A 14,542-nucleotide genomic window follows, 5' to 3' on the forward strand; every position below is an offset into this window, starting at 1 on the left:
GTATTTGTGCAGGGATAAGGGTGTCACAGAACAAGTTAATTTCTTTGATAACTCACACTGCCTGGAGTTATTGAGGGATGAGAGAGAAGTAAAACAACAGAAATAATTTTAAAGAGAACAAATCGGGGTAGTTGTCAAGAGCAGGGCAACATTTCCCTTCCTCAAGTGCAGCCTGCAAGGCTGTGAGATATATATTCTTATTATCTGCAGAAAAAATTAAATGTCTTGTTTATACAACTATGAAACATGTATCTCCCACTAATTGTGTTTCAGTGTAATGTGATCAATTATCAGTTTATCACAGACAAAGCTTTAGTGCTCTTGATTGAAGGGAAAATTGAACTTTTTTGTGCAACAGATGTTGGAGCCTCTGGATGGAAAGGTTTGAAGGGCTTTCTAGAATCTTCCATGCGACCCAAATTGCTCTGCTGACTGTAAAATAAAAGGAGCTGAACAGGTTGGGAAAGGCCTGGTCTCTGCTATAAATAGTCAGTTTAACTAAAATTAACAAAGCTGCAACAAGTCAAAGACTGACAAACAATAGAATTGCTTAAAGAGCACTGGGAAAGTCTTATGAGAATATGTCTGAAGTGTCTGCTGTTTTAAAATGACAAACCGAGTGTTTTCTTTAAAATTAAAATTCAAGACAAGAAAAGAGTCACCCAAATCTAGTAAAACAAGGTAAAATTCCTAGTACTGAGTCCCAGCTAAACTTGATTTAATGTCTGAGTCACAGAGGAAGAAGAGGAAGAAGATGAAGATGATAATATGTCAACTGTCATGAGGCTGAGGACAAAGATGCCGTGGAAAACCTGTTGGAGATATCTCACCTCTGGAGGATTTTTCTTGCTCTTTCTGATGATTTTCTCCAAGCTGTTGAAACACTCAGTTATAGTGGCCATAGATTACTGGCTTGCTACGTGGACATCCATGGACAACACAAATGAAGCCAGGAATGCTGATGATGATAAGGTTAGCCATACCTCGGAGGATAAAAAGAAAGAAAGAAAGAAAAAATATTCTAAAGTAATCATCTGCTGTTCATCTAGTTACATTGGAAAGGTGATAGATGGAGTAACCTTGGTTATTATACAGGATGGACAAATTCTTCATGTTAAAACAAGGCCATCCAAATTTTATCCACCTTTTTGAACATGCAAAACTGAAACAGGCTTGAGGGTAGAAAAATAATTGACCTTTCAAAGGAAGGGACCTCATACTAAACTTTTCCTTCTGGATTTTTTAACTCCTAAGTCAATGACCCCATTTTCCTAAGTACTGGCTGTTGAGTAATGTCCTGCCAGAAAAAAAATTTTAAAAAAATCTTCAATTGTGCTACTTAAGTACAATCTGCTTATAGCTGTAAATTTGACTAATATACAATATTGCACTGGAATCCACTTAGTAAACTTTCGGAAGGCTTGAATGCGTTATAACCCTGGCAGATGAGTCTAGGATCTGCTCTGGGAATTTTATGATGCTTGAACTTAATAAAGTGGAATATCCATTGTCTCTCAAATGCCTTAATTCTTGAGAGGTTCTACTTTGGTTGACTGAATTTCTTGGCCAAAAATGTGTGATCCTTTCTATTTATCCATTTAGTCCACCTTCACAGTTTTAAGAACTATCTTTTCATGGCCTTGAAGGGTGTTCATCAGTGGGGGGGTGAGGGCTCTTAGAACTACCATAACTTCTGCTTATGTGAACTTACTGAATTGCAGATCAGTCATAGTTTTTTATTTCCCAGATATTATATAGGATTATAATTACAACTATGTAATATAAGTGATGTGACATAGTAGCTGATTGGTACCTTGGGAACCTCCTAGCAGAAAGCAGAAATGGGTGTTTATTTCTAGGACTGATATGTTTGTCATTTTATCAGACTTATCATGTAGCTGTCTTCAGCATCCTCTCTGGAGCTGGGATTGTCCTTTGCCTCATCACATCACTGACTGTGGAGTGGATGGGTCTCACAGCAGCCAAGAACCTACACCACAACCTCCTCAACAAGATCATCCTTGGACCCATCAGGTACAGCAGAAATTATATCCCCCCCAAAAAGCTCCGTGATCAAAACCTGCCCTCTTTGTACCTGGGAGGGCACTCCTCCAAAAAGCTCTCGTGGCCACCCTGTTTCCTCCAAGGCCTCAAAAAGTGAAAACAACTAGTGGTGAATTAAGGGGGGGAAAATTCCATTGCAGAACATGTGAAATTCTTCCCCCTTTTTTGTCTGGCTGAGATCTGTTGGATAACTGGCAGCCCTTCAAGGCTGGAGTGTCGTGTTCAAGCTCCAGGACAGCCAAACTCCGGCTCTGAGCAGTGACATGGTGACAAACGACACCAAGGCTTCTTCTGATGGCCGGGGACAGGTTTTGTGGATGACAACAGAGGCAGCAGGATGGCCAAAAGGATGCATGAATAACAAATCAAGTTATCCCAGTGCTTCCATGAAACTTCTGGGGCTGGTGACCTTTATCGGGAGCCAGGGACAGGCTGAGATCTTTGGAAGGGATCTTAAGTCTTGAGGGAGCAAGAATGAAAGTCCGGGACATAAGACAGCAGGTTTTTGGAAGAGGAGATAAAGCTTTTTTCTGTGGGGGAAATGCCAAAAGAAGCATTTGGACAGTCAGGATGCAGATTTTATATCTGTTGTGTTACTTGTATTTACTGCTTGGTTTTAGAGAAAGGCTGGAGACAGCTCTCTGTGTTCTGTCTGACTGGACTTTTTACCCAAAAATGGAATTCCTTTACAGGTAACTTTTTGGTTTTAATTTGTTCAACAGGTTCTTTGATATGACTCCATTGGGGCTGATTCTGAATCGTTTCTCTGCTGACACAAATATCATTGACCAGGTAGATGCATCGATATATTCTGTTTTATTGCACCTTGGCTTTGCAAATTTTCACTTAGATACTGAATAAGAGCATTAAATGTATTAAAGGTACGTATTATTAAATGTATTAAAATGTTCAGTAGAGAAAAGCATGGCAAAACAGGCACTGGGAGTGATAAAAATAGAAAGTAATATGGGCAAGTAACTATAAAATCAAATGTAGTGAGAGATGGAGACTCTCAATTTCTTCATATGGAGATTAGTTGCTTCTGCTGGAAGATCTGGATTCGCAAAACATCATATTTTGAGCTCAAAACAGGAAAGAGGGTAGAATATAGTAACTTTAACTGTATAGGAGTAGATATGACAAATAAATGTTCCACCCTGGCTGTAGCACATGTGGATTTAGAGCATTCAGGGGAAGGAAAGGATGTTTCACTATGGCTGTGCATTAAAATTTTTGAATGAGCAGTGAACCTCAATGTGAGGGTGATGGGAACGTGGAAGAAAAATTAAGAGGCTCTAAAAAAGTTCACTGTATTTTTCTAAATACTTAGGATATGAAGAACAATTTTTTCTTCCTTACCTGCTATCTAGATGAGGTGGAAATGTCTCCTGTTTCCCCAGGAGATTTGAAGGTCTGACTTTTAGAAAAAAAAAAACCCAAACCCACTGGCTCATTTAATTTTAACATTTGGGTATTAGACTCACAGAAACATGAAGTCTCCTGATGTAAAGAGAATATTGATGACTGCACAGTGGTATCATTCCACTTTCCCGGTGGTCCTCCATGGGAAAAGGGCTGTTATAGTGATCTTTTGCCTTATGTAAGTCTTTTATTTCACTGTAGCACATCCCTCCTACGCTGGAGTCTCTTACCAGGTCCACCTTGCTCTGCCTGTCAGCCATTGGGATGATCTCCTATGCCACCCCATGGTTCCTTGTGGCCCTCGTGCCTCTCGGGATAGCATTTTACTTCATCCAGAAATACTTCAGAGTTGCTTCCAAGTACGTATTAAAAAAAAAAACAAACAAACAAAAGCCAAACAACAAAGCCTGTCCTGAAAATTTCTTTAAAAAAAAAAAAAATTGTGTTAAGAATTGTGATGGAATGTGAGGCTACAGGAGTAAGGGGAAAAGGGCCATGGCATCCTGCTTCTGATCCTGAGGCGTGAGTTTGGGACATACACAGGAGGGTTTTTCCAGGTGACCTGACTACAAATGGAATATTTAGGGAAGTAACACCAGTTGCATCACTTTTGTACACTGTTGTGTACACTGAGTCAGATGAGCATGAAGTCTGTTAATCAACTGAGCCAGCTTGCCTCTGGTCAAAGCTCCTCTTTGACCTTCTGAGGGTTAGTAGAGAATGGAAAATAACTCCCTGGATTAACATCAGTTGCTGCTTTTTCTTCATATTGGAGGAAAAAACCTCTACAGAAAGTCATTTCCACTCTCCAGCATTTCATATCCATATTCAAACCATTTTGATGGTTTGCCTGGGTATAAAAAGTACAATTTTTCAGCAAAAAGAGCATCAGGATTTCTTAGACTCGTGCTAAATTCATTCTGTAAAACATCTTAAGCAAGCCTTTTGAAGGTTTTTTCTTAAATTGGATCCATTCTTCTTCCTTTTTTTTTTTTTGCTGGATTTACACCACTCTCTGATACTTAAAATTACTCACCAAGGCACCTGCTGACTTGCAGGGAGGCCAAAAGAATCTGTCATTATTAGCAGGTTATTATTATCTGGCCTTATCTTTGCAGTAGGCACATGCTACAGCATTAGCTGCTGTTTTGCAGCAAATAAGAAATAGATAAACTAGTAGCTTCTTATCCAGAAAGAGTTGTGTCAGTTATTCCCCTTAAATCCATGGAGCAGGGTGGGCACTGAGCAACATATTAATAATTTTGCTTCACTTTACCCTACTTTTCATGGTCTTTCCTCAGAATTTCCAAGATTTATTCTTAAGAAAATGACATAATCAGAATTCATAAACCAGGAAAATGTTTAAATCTGAAAGAATCTGCTTAATTTCTCTGAGGTTTTTCCAGAAACCTTGCTCTTACCCCACCAAACCTGATGCAGCAATAACCATGCAAGCTAGAGAGAGGTTGATCACCCCTCTAAGTCAGCACACACCTACACAAGCACCCATGGGCTCTGCAAGTCCAAAACTACTTCATCCATTTTATTCCCTTACTTTTCTGGGAAAATCTGTATGAGGAGTGTTGGGTTTTTTTAATTAATCTGTTTAAATTAAACTCTTTTAAATCACTTGTGAGGCATTCGGGGTTGGCTCGTGTTCTTCCAATGCAAAACAGAAACCAAAAAAAATCCAATTTATTTCTATAAAAATCAGTCTTGGGAAATGAAGGAGGAAGGAGCAGCTTCAGCCAGTATTTATAACTTACTTGCATGCAGTACTCTGCAGGAATATAAGCTTCACTAATTTTTAGAAATGCAAATATTTACAGTATTTCTTGCAGCACTTTGTTGTATTTTCCATTACATCTTTCAAAAACTTCTGTGTATTTTCCATCATAAATTTGAAAGATATTTATCATCAAAACATAAGCAGTGAAATTAGCTCTGTGTACTGCAACATTCAGCATCATGGAGCACTTATTTCTCCTGGCCTGTCTAATGCAGTGTGCAAACATAGCAGGATTTTGATAAAGACTTTAAATCTCTAATGATCTGGCCTCTCTTCTGTTTATACAACTGGCTGCTGTGCCAATGGCAGAGTGTTACAGAAAGATGGATTTTTCTCCATGGTTTGGAAAACATTCCTGTTTCAGGAGACTGAAACTCTTTGGACTTAAATATCATTGCTCCAAGCAGGTCTTGGAAGTACCATTGCTAAATAATTGAGGAAATTTATCATTCATATTATTTCTCTGTCAGTGCTGTCTCTGTTTCAACCAGTGTGGTAATTTATAACTGCAAATAGAAGGTCTGCTATCATCATCTGTTATATTTTACATTCAGCATGTTGTGGTACTTACAGATATGGAAAATGAAGCAAGATTTATATGGAAAGGCACCTTTTCTTTTTGTTAGACCGGCTGGTACAGTTGCAATAAAATAAATAAGCTTACAGACACACAAACCCTGTTTTATACCTGACCTAAGAGTCACCAATAACATGCTACAAAATTTAAAATCAGCCGTTCTGAATTTAAGTTCATTATATTAATACATTAGAATGTGTGAGAATAACAGGGAATTATGGATCTGGCTAGCATGAATAAATTCATTATCACTGGGGGACAAAGAGAAGCTCATCTGTGACCAAAAGTAGATGGAAGAGGTGACTGGGAAATGATTCCAAGGCTCCTGTGGCAAGAGAGGAACATGATATTCCCATGCCAGTGTCTTTCTATACTATAGAGAGACAATTTTGTGTGTTCCTGAAAAGATTATGTGCAATACATGAAAGGTCCATCCTTGCTTGCTATGCAGTGAAATTTCTACAGCCAGAGATGTTTACATTGTAATGGGTGTCTGTTGTTTTTTGTGCTCCCAGGGACCTCCAGGAACTCGATGACAGCACCCAGCTCCCTTTACTGTGTCACTTCTCGGAGACAGCTGAAGGCCTTACCACCATCAGAGCATTTGGGTCAGTAAAACAAATTTTTAGAGTGAGGCTTGGCTTTTGGTCTGGCCTGTGCAGCCTCCTTGGAGCATGTCTGAGGGCAAGCTCTTGGATTTGATGAGCTTTCTTAAACTATCTCAAAAAAAAACCCCAAAAAACCAACCAAATGAAGAAATTTTGTTTTCCTATAGCTTTTCCATGCCTTTAAAACCTTTTGCATATTTTCAGTAACACACTAATTATTTCTGTATTGGTTTTCCACTGAATTAAAGATGATTATGTATTTCAGATATGATATTTAGACTTTTAAGCAGTCTGTTTTAGCCATGCCTTACCTGGGCAGCAGGAAGCTCCCTTTTGCCAAGCAGGCACAGGCATTGCTCCTTCAGACCCCCCTGCTACATCCTACAACCTGTGTCCCTGAATCAGTTCTGTATTTAACCCACTCCCTGGGCAGGGAAACATCTTTATAGCACTCTCCAACTGAAAGTGTGCAGCTTGGGAGACTTTCCAAGAAAACTACAGCAGAACAGAGCTTGATCTTAATACTGTAAAACCTACCCTTGCCAATCAAAATTGAAAAATAAATTCCAGAAGATTCAGGTAATTTTTTCAGCTTCCCATACATGTATTTTTTCTCTACTTACTACATGAAATACAGGCCAAATTCTCCTTGTATATTCACTACATTATATCTGGCATGACTGAGCAAGTCCCAGCTTGATGTTGCTCCCCAGTAAGCACAGCTTGCACTCATCCTGTGCCATGTAGAACCTCAAACCAGAGCAGACCTCACTGCAATGCCATTTACACACCTCTCTGATCAGCTTAAGACTGTTTCACCACTTCAGGCTAAGCTTTAGGGCCTGGGCTGTTAGTACAGGCTGTTGCAGTAAGGAATGTGGAAGGACAAGCAAAAGTATTGCTGTGTTGAAGAGACGTGAGCCAGTGGTCAACAGGAAATGTCTTAGCAAGCTTGATCAACCAGAATGACACACTGAAAGAGTAAATCATCATTAAGGCCTGATGCTGATGTAGCTGAGTGCTTCTTGAGAGGTTCAGAGTGGCCTTTCACCGTGTTGTCTCCTGAGAAAGAGGAAGGAGCTTAGCACCTCTTGGGAGTTGAACTCTACCTTATAAAACAGACATTGTGGGCTTGGATGGCAGAGAGCAAAAGGCAACCTGAGGGAAGGACTGGGCATCACAACCATCACTTGAGTTCTCCAGGAACTCTGGTGCTAATCAAAGCCATTTCATCTCCCTGTCTGTGCTCCACTGTCAACCAAACTTGAAGTCTCCAGCACTTTTTGTCAGCAAGCTCGTATTTACTGTTAGTCATTCTCTGCAGTTTGAGTTCAGTATGTTCCAGGATAAAACAGAGCAGCTCCTCACATAACTTACCACAAAGTAGTACAGTTGGATCAGAGAGCAATCTCAGTGACCTTTGCTGTTTGTCATCTGACAGGATAAAAGACTAAAGTGGCCCAGAAGATGAGCTGAACGTGGACAAAAGCACACGGATTGAGCATGTCAGATTTTCCATTAGGAAAACAGGAGTTTTGCTGCCAGGAAGGCAGATGAGCAGGATTGTCAGTGCATCTTTGCTCCTCCCCACGTCATTCCTGTTACCAGTTCTTTTGGGGAGGTTGCTTGCCATGTTTGCAAGCTGTGTAGAGGGAAGTAAAACACCAGTGGGAAACAGCAGAGGAAAAAAGAAGGAAATTTCTGGTAGAACAGGCGTTACAGGTGCTTCACAGCAGGGCCTTGAGACTAAAATGGAAGATAAAACAATGAGCTGTTGACTGAAGTTCAGCTGGTTTATTCAAGTAAGGGTAAGGAGCAGAGAGCAGAATATGAAACAAGAAGATGGTTTCCCTCTGACTGTGCAAGGCACCATGAATTTAATACACTTACACCAAGAGGGATTTCCCCCTCCCCTCCCAAAATGTACCTCAGCTCTTGGGGGCTCTGGCATACTTGGTTTTAAATGTGATGGGCATTGCAAATGGGAGAGGGAAACAGCTGACAGTGGAGGTAACACCCCTCATTTTTGCAATTCAGAGATAATCTCTGGCTCTCCCTCATTGTAGTTTCCCAGTTGTTTAGGCAACCTGTGACTGGCTGAGAAAACAGCTGAGCCATGTGGCTGAAAGGTATTGATCTGTGGATTGATCTACATTAGCTGAGAGGTGTCACTCTTGTTACTTAGAGGTGTCACTCCTGTTGAAGAGCCCTGCAGCTGGCCAGGCACCTTTTCAGGCAACTTTTTTTTGTCAGATCAGCTGGTGCAGTTGCAATAAAGTAGCAGACGCACAAACTTTGTTTTATACCTGACCTAAGAGTCACCAATAACATGCTACAAAATTTAAAATCAGCTGTGATTAATACAATGAACTTAAATTCATTATATTAATAAATTAGACTGTGTGAGAATAACAAGTAATCAGGATCTGGCTAAAATGGACAGCAGGTTTTTACCCAGGAGAGACATGGTAAAGTCATTATCACTGGGGGACAAAGAGAAGCTCATCTGTGATCAAAAGTAGATGGAAGAGGTGACTGGGAAATGATTCCAAGGCTCCTGTGGCAAGAGAGGAACATGATATTCCCATGCCAGTGTCTTCCCATACTATAGAACTACTGAAAAGAATATGTGCAATACATGAAATGTCCATTCTTGTCTGCCATGCAGTAAAATTTCTACAGAGACATCTGAAATCAGCTTTTCAGATGGCAGGTCTTGGTGGTGGCTTGTGAGGAAGAAGCAAGGAGCCACAGCAGCACTCACTTGTTAGAGGACTGAAGGGTGGCCACAGCTATAAAAAATGGATCAACTTTGATAAGCAAAAGCCCAGCACCCCAGCGCTGGAGTCTCTTTCAGGGGACAGGCTCTGATCCAAAATCTGCTCCAAAACAAACCCTCCCCATCACACGGGTAGCTCTGGTTATGGAGAGTTGTGGCAGCAGGGAAGAGTTTTTAACCCAAAATCAGAAGGGCAAAACGTTTTGACTGGGGGGGGGGAGAGGGAGGGAGGGAGGGAAGTCAGAGGAGAGTTAATGCTTCACCCTTAGAGGAGAGTTAATGCTTCACCCTTCTGTGTGTGAGCGTGTGACGTGTTGTAAATGTACCAACTTTGCTCTCGGCAGGCACGAAGCCAGGTTCAAACAGCGCATGCTGGAGCTGACAGACACCAACAACATTGCCTACTTGTTTCTGTCGGCTGCCAACAGATGGCTGGAGGTCAGGACGGTACGTTCGGATTCGTCCCAGCCGTGGTTTTGAAACCTTGGAAGCAAACAGAGGCTTCGCCTGAGGCGGAGAAGATAATAACGGGAATTAATCTCGCGCTGAGGTTACACACACAGCTCCTTAAAATAGAGCAGCATTGTTATGTTAAACCCACAGGGTTTTTTCAGCTTTCTTGGCCAGGAGTAGGAAAATGCAAGTTCTCCCTCATCTTTTGCTGCTGTGCTGTGTAGTGTGTGAAGAGAATGCAAGGACAAACATTTACATAACTTGAAACAAGGCTTTCTCTGCTACTGTGCAGCATCTGCAGACCTGCTCCAGCAGGAACTACTTTCATAGAAGGACACGGATTTTTGGTAGTTTTGTGAACTGTGTCATCATTCTGCCAGGGCTGTTTTAGGCACCACTCACCTTTTAGGTCCTGAAGTATCTCTCCAGCAGCAGGTTTGACCCCACAGCTGTAAGTTAAACCCCTCCTTGCAGTGCCCTTACTGCAGCTGTCAGGCCATACTCTTTGTGGTTTTACTGTTTGATATCATGAAAGATGGCAGAACCAGACTCCAACCGGAAAAAAAATGACAGTAGGGCACAGAGCAGCCACTGACAGTGAAATAGGCTCCTGGTTTTTGTGGGGGCTCTCCAGGGACAGCACGTGAGGGACTTTCCTGATCTGCAAGGCAAGAAGAGGCAAGCAAAGCAACTGTGATTTCCTTATTCATCTCAAACCCAAAGAGCAGTAAATAAACAGAGCAGTGACCTGGTTCTGCTAGACACAAATAGCAACAGGCATTATTAATCCCCACATCAAAGGCTGGATACTCACCTTGTTTTCCTGGTATGCTGTCAGAGCAACAAAGTTATTCTCCATTTCCTATGATGGCAAAGCTTTCCCTTGTGCATGAAACTCTCAGCTTCTTAGAGCATACAAGACCAAGCTGAACTTGCTTCCAAATCTAAGGCAGATAAATAACAGAGTAACAGCCAATCCTGGAATGAGCTGTGGCGATGCCTGTTAACGTCTCACAGTTTTAGGCTTGCTTACATGTAGAATGAACCTGATCCAAAAATATGCCTCGCTTCATCATAGCATTAGGAATAATGTGGCCTTGCCAGGGAATAGTTCATTTAGCTCTCCTTAATAGCACATTGGTACTAAGATCACCCAAAAGCTTGTAGGATTTTATAGCAGCTGTCAAGTCCTATCCCAGCTGCTGATGGAGTCTCAAGACCACTGTGGTTCCAATTCCCTGCATATGTCAATCATAAAATCTCAGAATCACATGGTTTGGGCTAAAGAGGACCTTAAAAATCATCTACTTCCAACCCTCCTGCCATAGGCAGGGACACCTTCCACTAGCCCATGTTGCTCAGAGCCCCATCCAACCTGGCCTTGGATGCTTCCAGGGATGGGGCAGCCACAGCTTCTCTGGGCAACCTGTGCCAGGGCCTCCCCACCCTCACAGGGAAGAATTTCTTCCTAATATCCAGTCTAAACCTCCTCTCTCTCAGTTTAAATCCATCCCCCACTAAAGTTTGAGTCTGTCATCTACTCTGCAACACAATTTACGGGCAGAAGAACCAGGCAACCCTCATTTGCAATCTCAGAAGGAAAGATTACAGGCATTATCAGACAGGAGGAGAAAAATGGATGGAAAATGTAATCCAAACTAAATATAGTGCAGGCTGCAGTGGGAGAGAGGGAATACCAAGGGTCTCATTAATCAGGCACCTTGATTCCATGAGATCACATGTGGCATTCACTTCAAAACTGAGGTGCACATCAAGAAAATAGGTTCCAGCTCCTGCAAAGCTTCTGCCAATAAAACATATGCATGACCTGTATAAATTCTACCAAAAGCCTTCCTGGATTTTGTGAAGTCACTGATACTTCTCTTTTCTGAGGAGGCAAACCCATGTTTTAAGAAGACCTGAAAGAGAGTGGAGAAAGTGGAACTGATTTGTTTTAGTGGTAGGAATTAGAGGTATCTTTGTTATATCATTCTTAGGATTTTTTATGTGCTTCTTTGATTTTTTGATACCTGCTCTATCTGGGGCTCCCACAGTGAGATACCAAAAGGATTTGCTGAAATTACTGGCCTGTTTCACTTGTGCTCAGCAAGTTGATTTAGAGTGTTTCAGGTTGAGCCCCACAACCTGTGACCTTCTCCAGGAAGAACAAACCAATAATTAAGTAGTAGGTGTCATTATATAAATAATTCTCAGTAAAGTTAAACTGCCCCTCAACTAAAGAAATGTTCTTGTTGCTGCCTTTTAATGTTGCCTAGAATCTTTCTCTCCCTGTCTCTCTCATTCCAGGATTACCTTGGTGCCTGTATTGTCCTGACTGCAGCTGTCACCTCCATCACTGAAGGGCCCAACTCAGGATTTGTGGGGCTGGGTCTCCTGTACGCCCTGACAGTACGTACCAAGGCAAAGCTTAAGAACTTTCAGACCAACCAAGTATTAATTTTATAATATTTTTATATATACATGGTTATCTTCCAGCTGTCTTAATCTTGAAAAAAACCCCAATCCTGCAAATAATGGATTCGAGCCAAAGTCGAGAGAGTTCAGGGCAACTTGGACTTGCTTCAGGCTTTATGAGCCAATTAGAAAAACACAGCCATTCCCAGGCCCTGCGTGCTCCCAAGCAGAGCAGGAAAATTAAAAATGCGTAAGAGGACCTGCCGTGCACTCTGGTTTGTATAACACAGTGTTGGTTCTGCCTCTACATGGCAAAACCTGCCAGGAAATACTATTCCACAGATTGTCATAATCCAAGTAATCTTTAACCAGAGACCAAATCAAATAATTGCTGAAGAAACAGAAACACCAGTTTTGCCTTTGGAGGGAAACTACTCAGATGCCTGATGTTGTCCACGCAATTCTGAATGGATTTGGGGACTGGGACCTTTGTAGGCATGGTTCATCATGCCAGGCAGCAGTAGGAAAGCAGAGGAGATGGAGTTGGGAATGATGAGATTTTGGTGGTCCAGTAGCTGACTCATTTTGCCACTGTCATGAGCAGTGAGCTATTTTAGCTGAGGAGAGGGAGCAGTGTTTTAGTGTCCCTGGCTACGAGAGAGGCTGAGAGAGCACCATGAGCACAGAGTGGATTACAGTCACCATAGAGAGTAGAAATATTACTGATTTAACCACAGGAGTGGGGGCAAAAGCAGGATGATGACAGTGGCAGGAACAACTTTTGAAACCATGGCAAAAATCTGACTGCTTTAAAACACTGATATGATGGAGGGATATGGGTCTAACACAGAGATCTGCCTTTGCACCTAAATGCTGTCAAGCCGGTGGTTACAACAGAGTTCTCAGCAGCTGCCTTGGGATGGCCTTAGATCCCCTTTATGTTGTCATTGCAGCAGTGTAAGGACCTGCCAGCAACTGAGAATCAGTCCCAGGGCTTCAGCTTCCCTCAGAAAACATGCCTGGTAATCCAGCTTCATGAGCAGAGATTGGGAGTGCCGGGATGTCTGCATCATCCTTGGCTTCCTTGGTTTTAGCCTGTGTTTGCAAACAGATCCTTGGTGTGAAACAGGCACGTGCTGAAGTCTGGTGTAGCAGAGGAAGGAGTGCTGTAGTCACCAAGTGTTCACCTGTCCCTCTGCTTCCCCACAAGAACACTGGTGACATTCTGAAGACGGTTTGATCATTACCTGTGTCCCCTGGCACAGAGTTTTGTATTATTTCTCTTTGGAGGTAAGAGAGGACTGATGTTTGGACCTGGATGAGAGCAAACTGTACCAAGGCTGTGTTTACAGCAGACATCCATGGCTTGTTCTTTCCTCTTCTGTAAACACTGCCAGCCCCCCTGTACAACTGTGAGCTGGTGGTTGAAGTGGTGGGTAGAGCTTTCTGGATGCCAGGCTCTGTTATCAGGCCTGGCAGTTCTGCAGAGTGTTCTGCTTATCTGCAAACTTACCCATTTCTATAACTGCCTGGCTCAGCAGCTGGGCACCAAATGAGGAGTTTCTGAACAACAAAGAAAACCCCCTCCAGAACTCTATCTTAATGATCACTAAGTCTTACTTACTTACTAAGTCCTCTAAATTAACAACAGGTTTTGCTGAATCTCAGTAAAAGTTATTTTCTGTTTACCTATTGCATCAGTATTAGGTTAGTGGGAAAGAAATGGGGCTGGGGGATTTATTCATAATAAAGTCCTTATTTGTCAGATTCAATGATCTCTCACAAAAAAAAATTACAAAGCCTTTCTCTGAATTATGTTTGTGCATAGGATGTTTTCACTGTGTTAAGTTTCTAAACCTTTAGCAGGTCTATAAAATAACTCAATTTTTAAAGGTTCTTGGCAAGCAACTGTTACTAATAAGATCAATTTTTCTTTCTTATATATGCGCCTAAATACAGACTTAGGAATGTTTAGGAAAAAGCTTTACAATTTTCAGCCTTAAATAGTCAGTCCTGACTACAAATCAGTTTGTTTAATCTACTGGGTGTTGTTAGACAACTAATTGTCAACTATTATCTACTGGAAGTAATACCTTTACTATTGATCAAATCCTTTTAATTACAAATGAGAATAAAACACAGGAAGGAACTACTACTGAACTGATAGCACATTTTTTCCTCTTATGTTTCTGTGCTAAAAATTTCTTATATTTTTCCCCGAGAAAAGTGGGTTATCTAAACATATGCAGGCAGAAACAGAAATGAAATTATCATCAAATCTTTTCAATATATTTGCAAATGACAAACTTCCTTTATCCTTAGTTGCAGTCTTTGAAAGATTAGAAAATGTTGTACTTCCTAACAGAGCTTCCAGTTTTGATTCTTTTCTGTATTTCTCCTTCAACAAACAAGGATGGGAATACCAAGCATTAAGC

The 14,542-nt window shown here is 41.5% G+C and overlaps 2 protein-coding genes across 13 annotated transcripts in view; one reads left to right on the forward strand and one right to left on the reverse strand.

Moving 5' to 3' along the window:
- The window catches only part of SPX (spexin hormone), a 288,585-nt gene that overhangs the window by 125,594 nt on the left and 148,449 nt on the right, over positions 1-14,542 (reverse strand). The window lies entirely within an intron of this gene.
- ABCC9 (ATP binding cassette subfamily C member 9) overlaps positions 1-14,542 on the forward strand; it is a 68,998-nt gene that overhangs the window by 45,299 nt on the left and 9,157 nt on the right. For all 12 annotated transcript variants that reach the window (XM_051772367.1, XM_051772366.1, XM_051772371.1 and 9 more), the window contains 7 exons: positions 737-972; positions 1,886-2,034; positions 2,787-2,856; positions 3,688-3,845; positions 6,368-6,460; positions 9,584-9,686; positions 12,000-12,101. In XM_051772367.1, coding sequence (XP_051628327.1) covers positions 737-972; positions 1,886-2,034; positions 2,787-2,856; positions 3,688-3,845; positions 6,368-6,460; positions 9,584-9,686; positions 12,000-12,101 — 911 coding nt within the window. The remainder of the gene's footprint in view (positions 1-736; positions 973-1,885; positions 2,035-2,786; positions 2,857-3,687; positions 3,846-6,367; positions 6,461-9,583; positions 9,687-11,999; positions 12,102-14,542) is intronic.

The sequence above is a fragment of the Manacus candei genome, unplaced genomic scaffold (genome assembly GCF_025592945.1).
Source record: "Manacus candei isolate 608988 ecotype Guabito, Panama unplaced genomic scaffold, ASM2559294v1 h1tg000153l, whole genome shotgun sequence".
Taxonomy (NCBI): Eukaryota; Metazoa; Chordata; class Aves; order Passeriformes; family Pipridae; genus Manacus; species Manacus candei.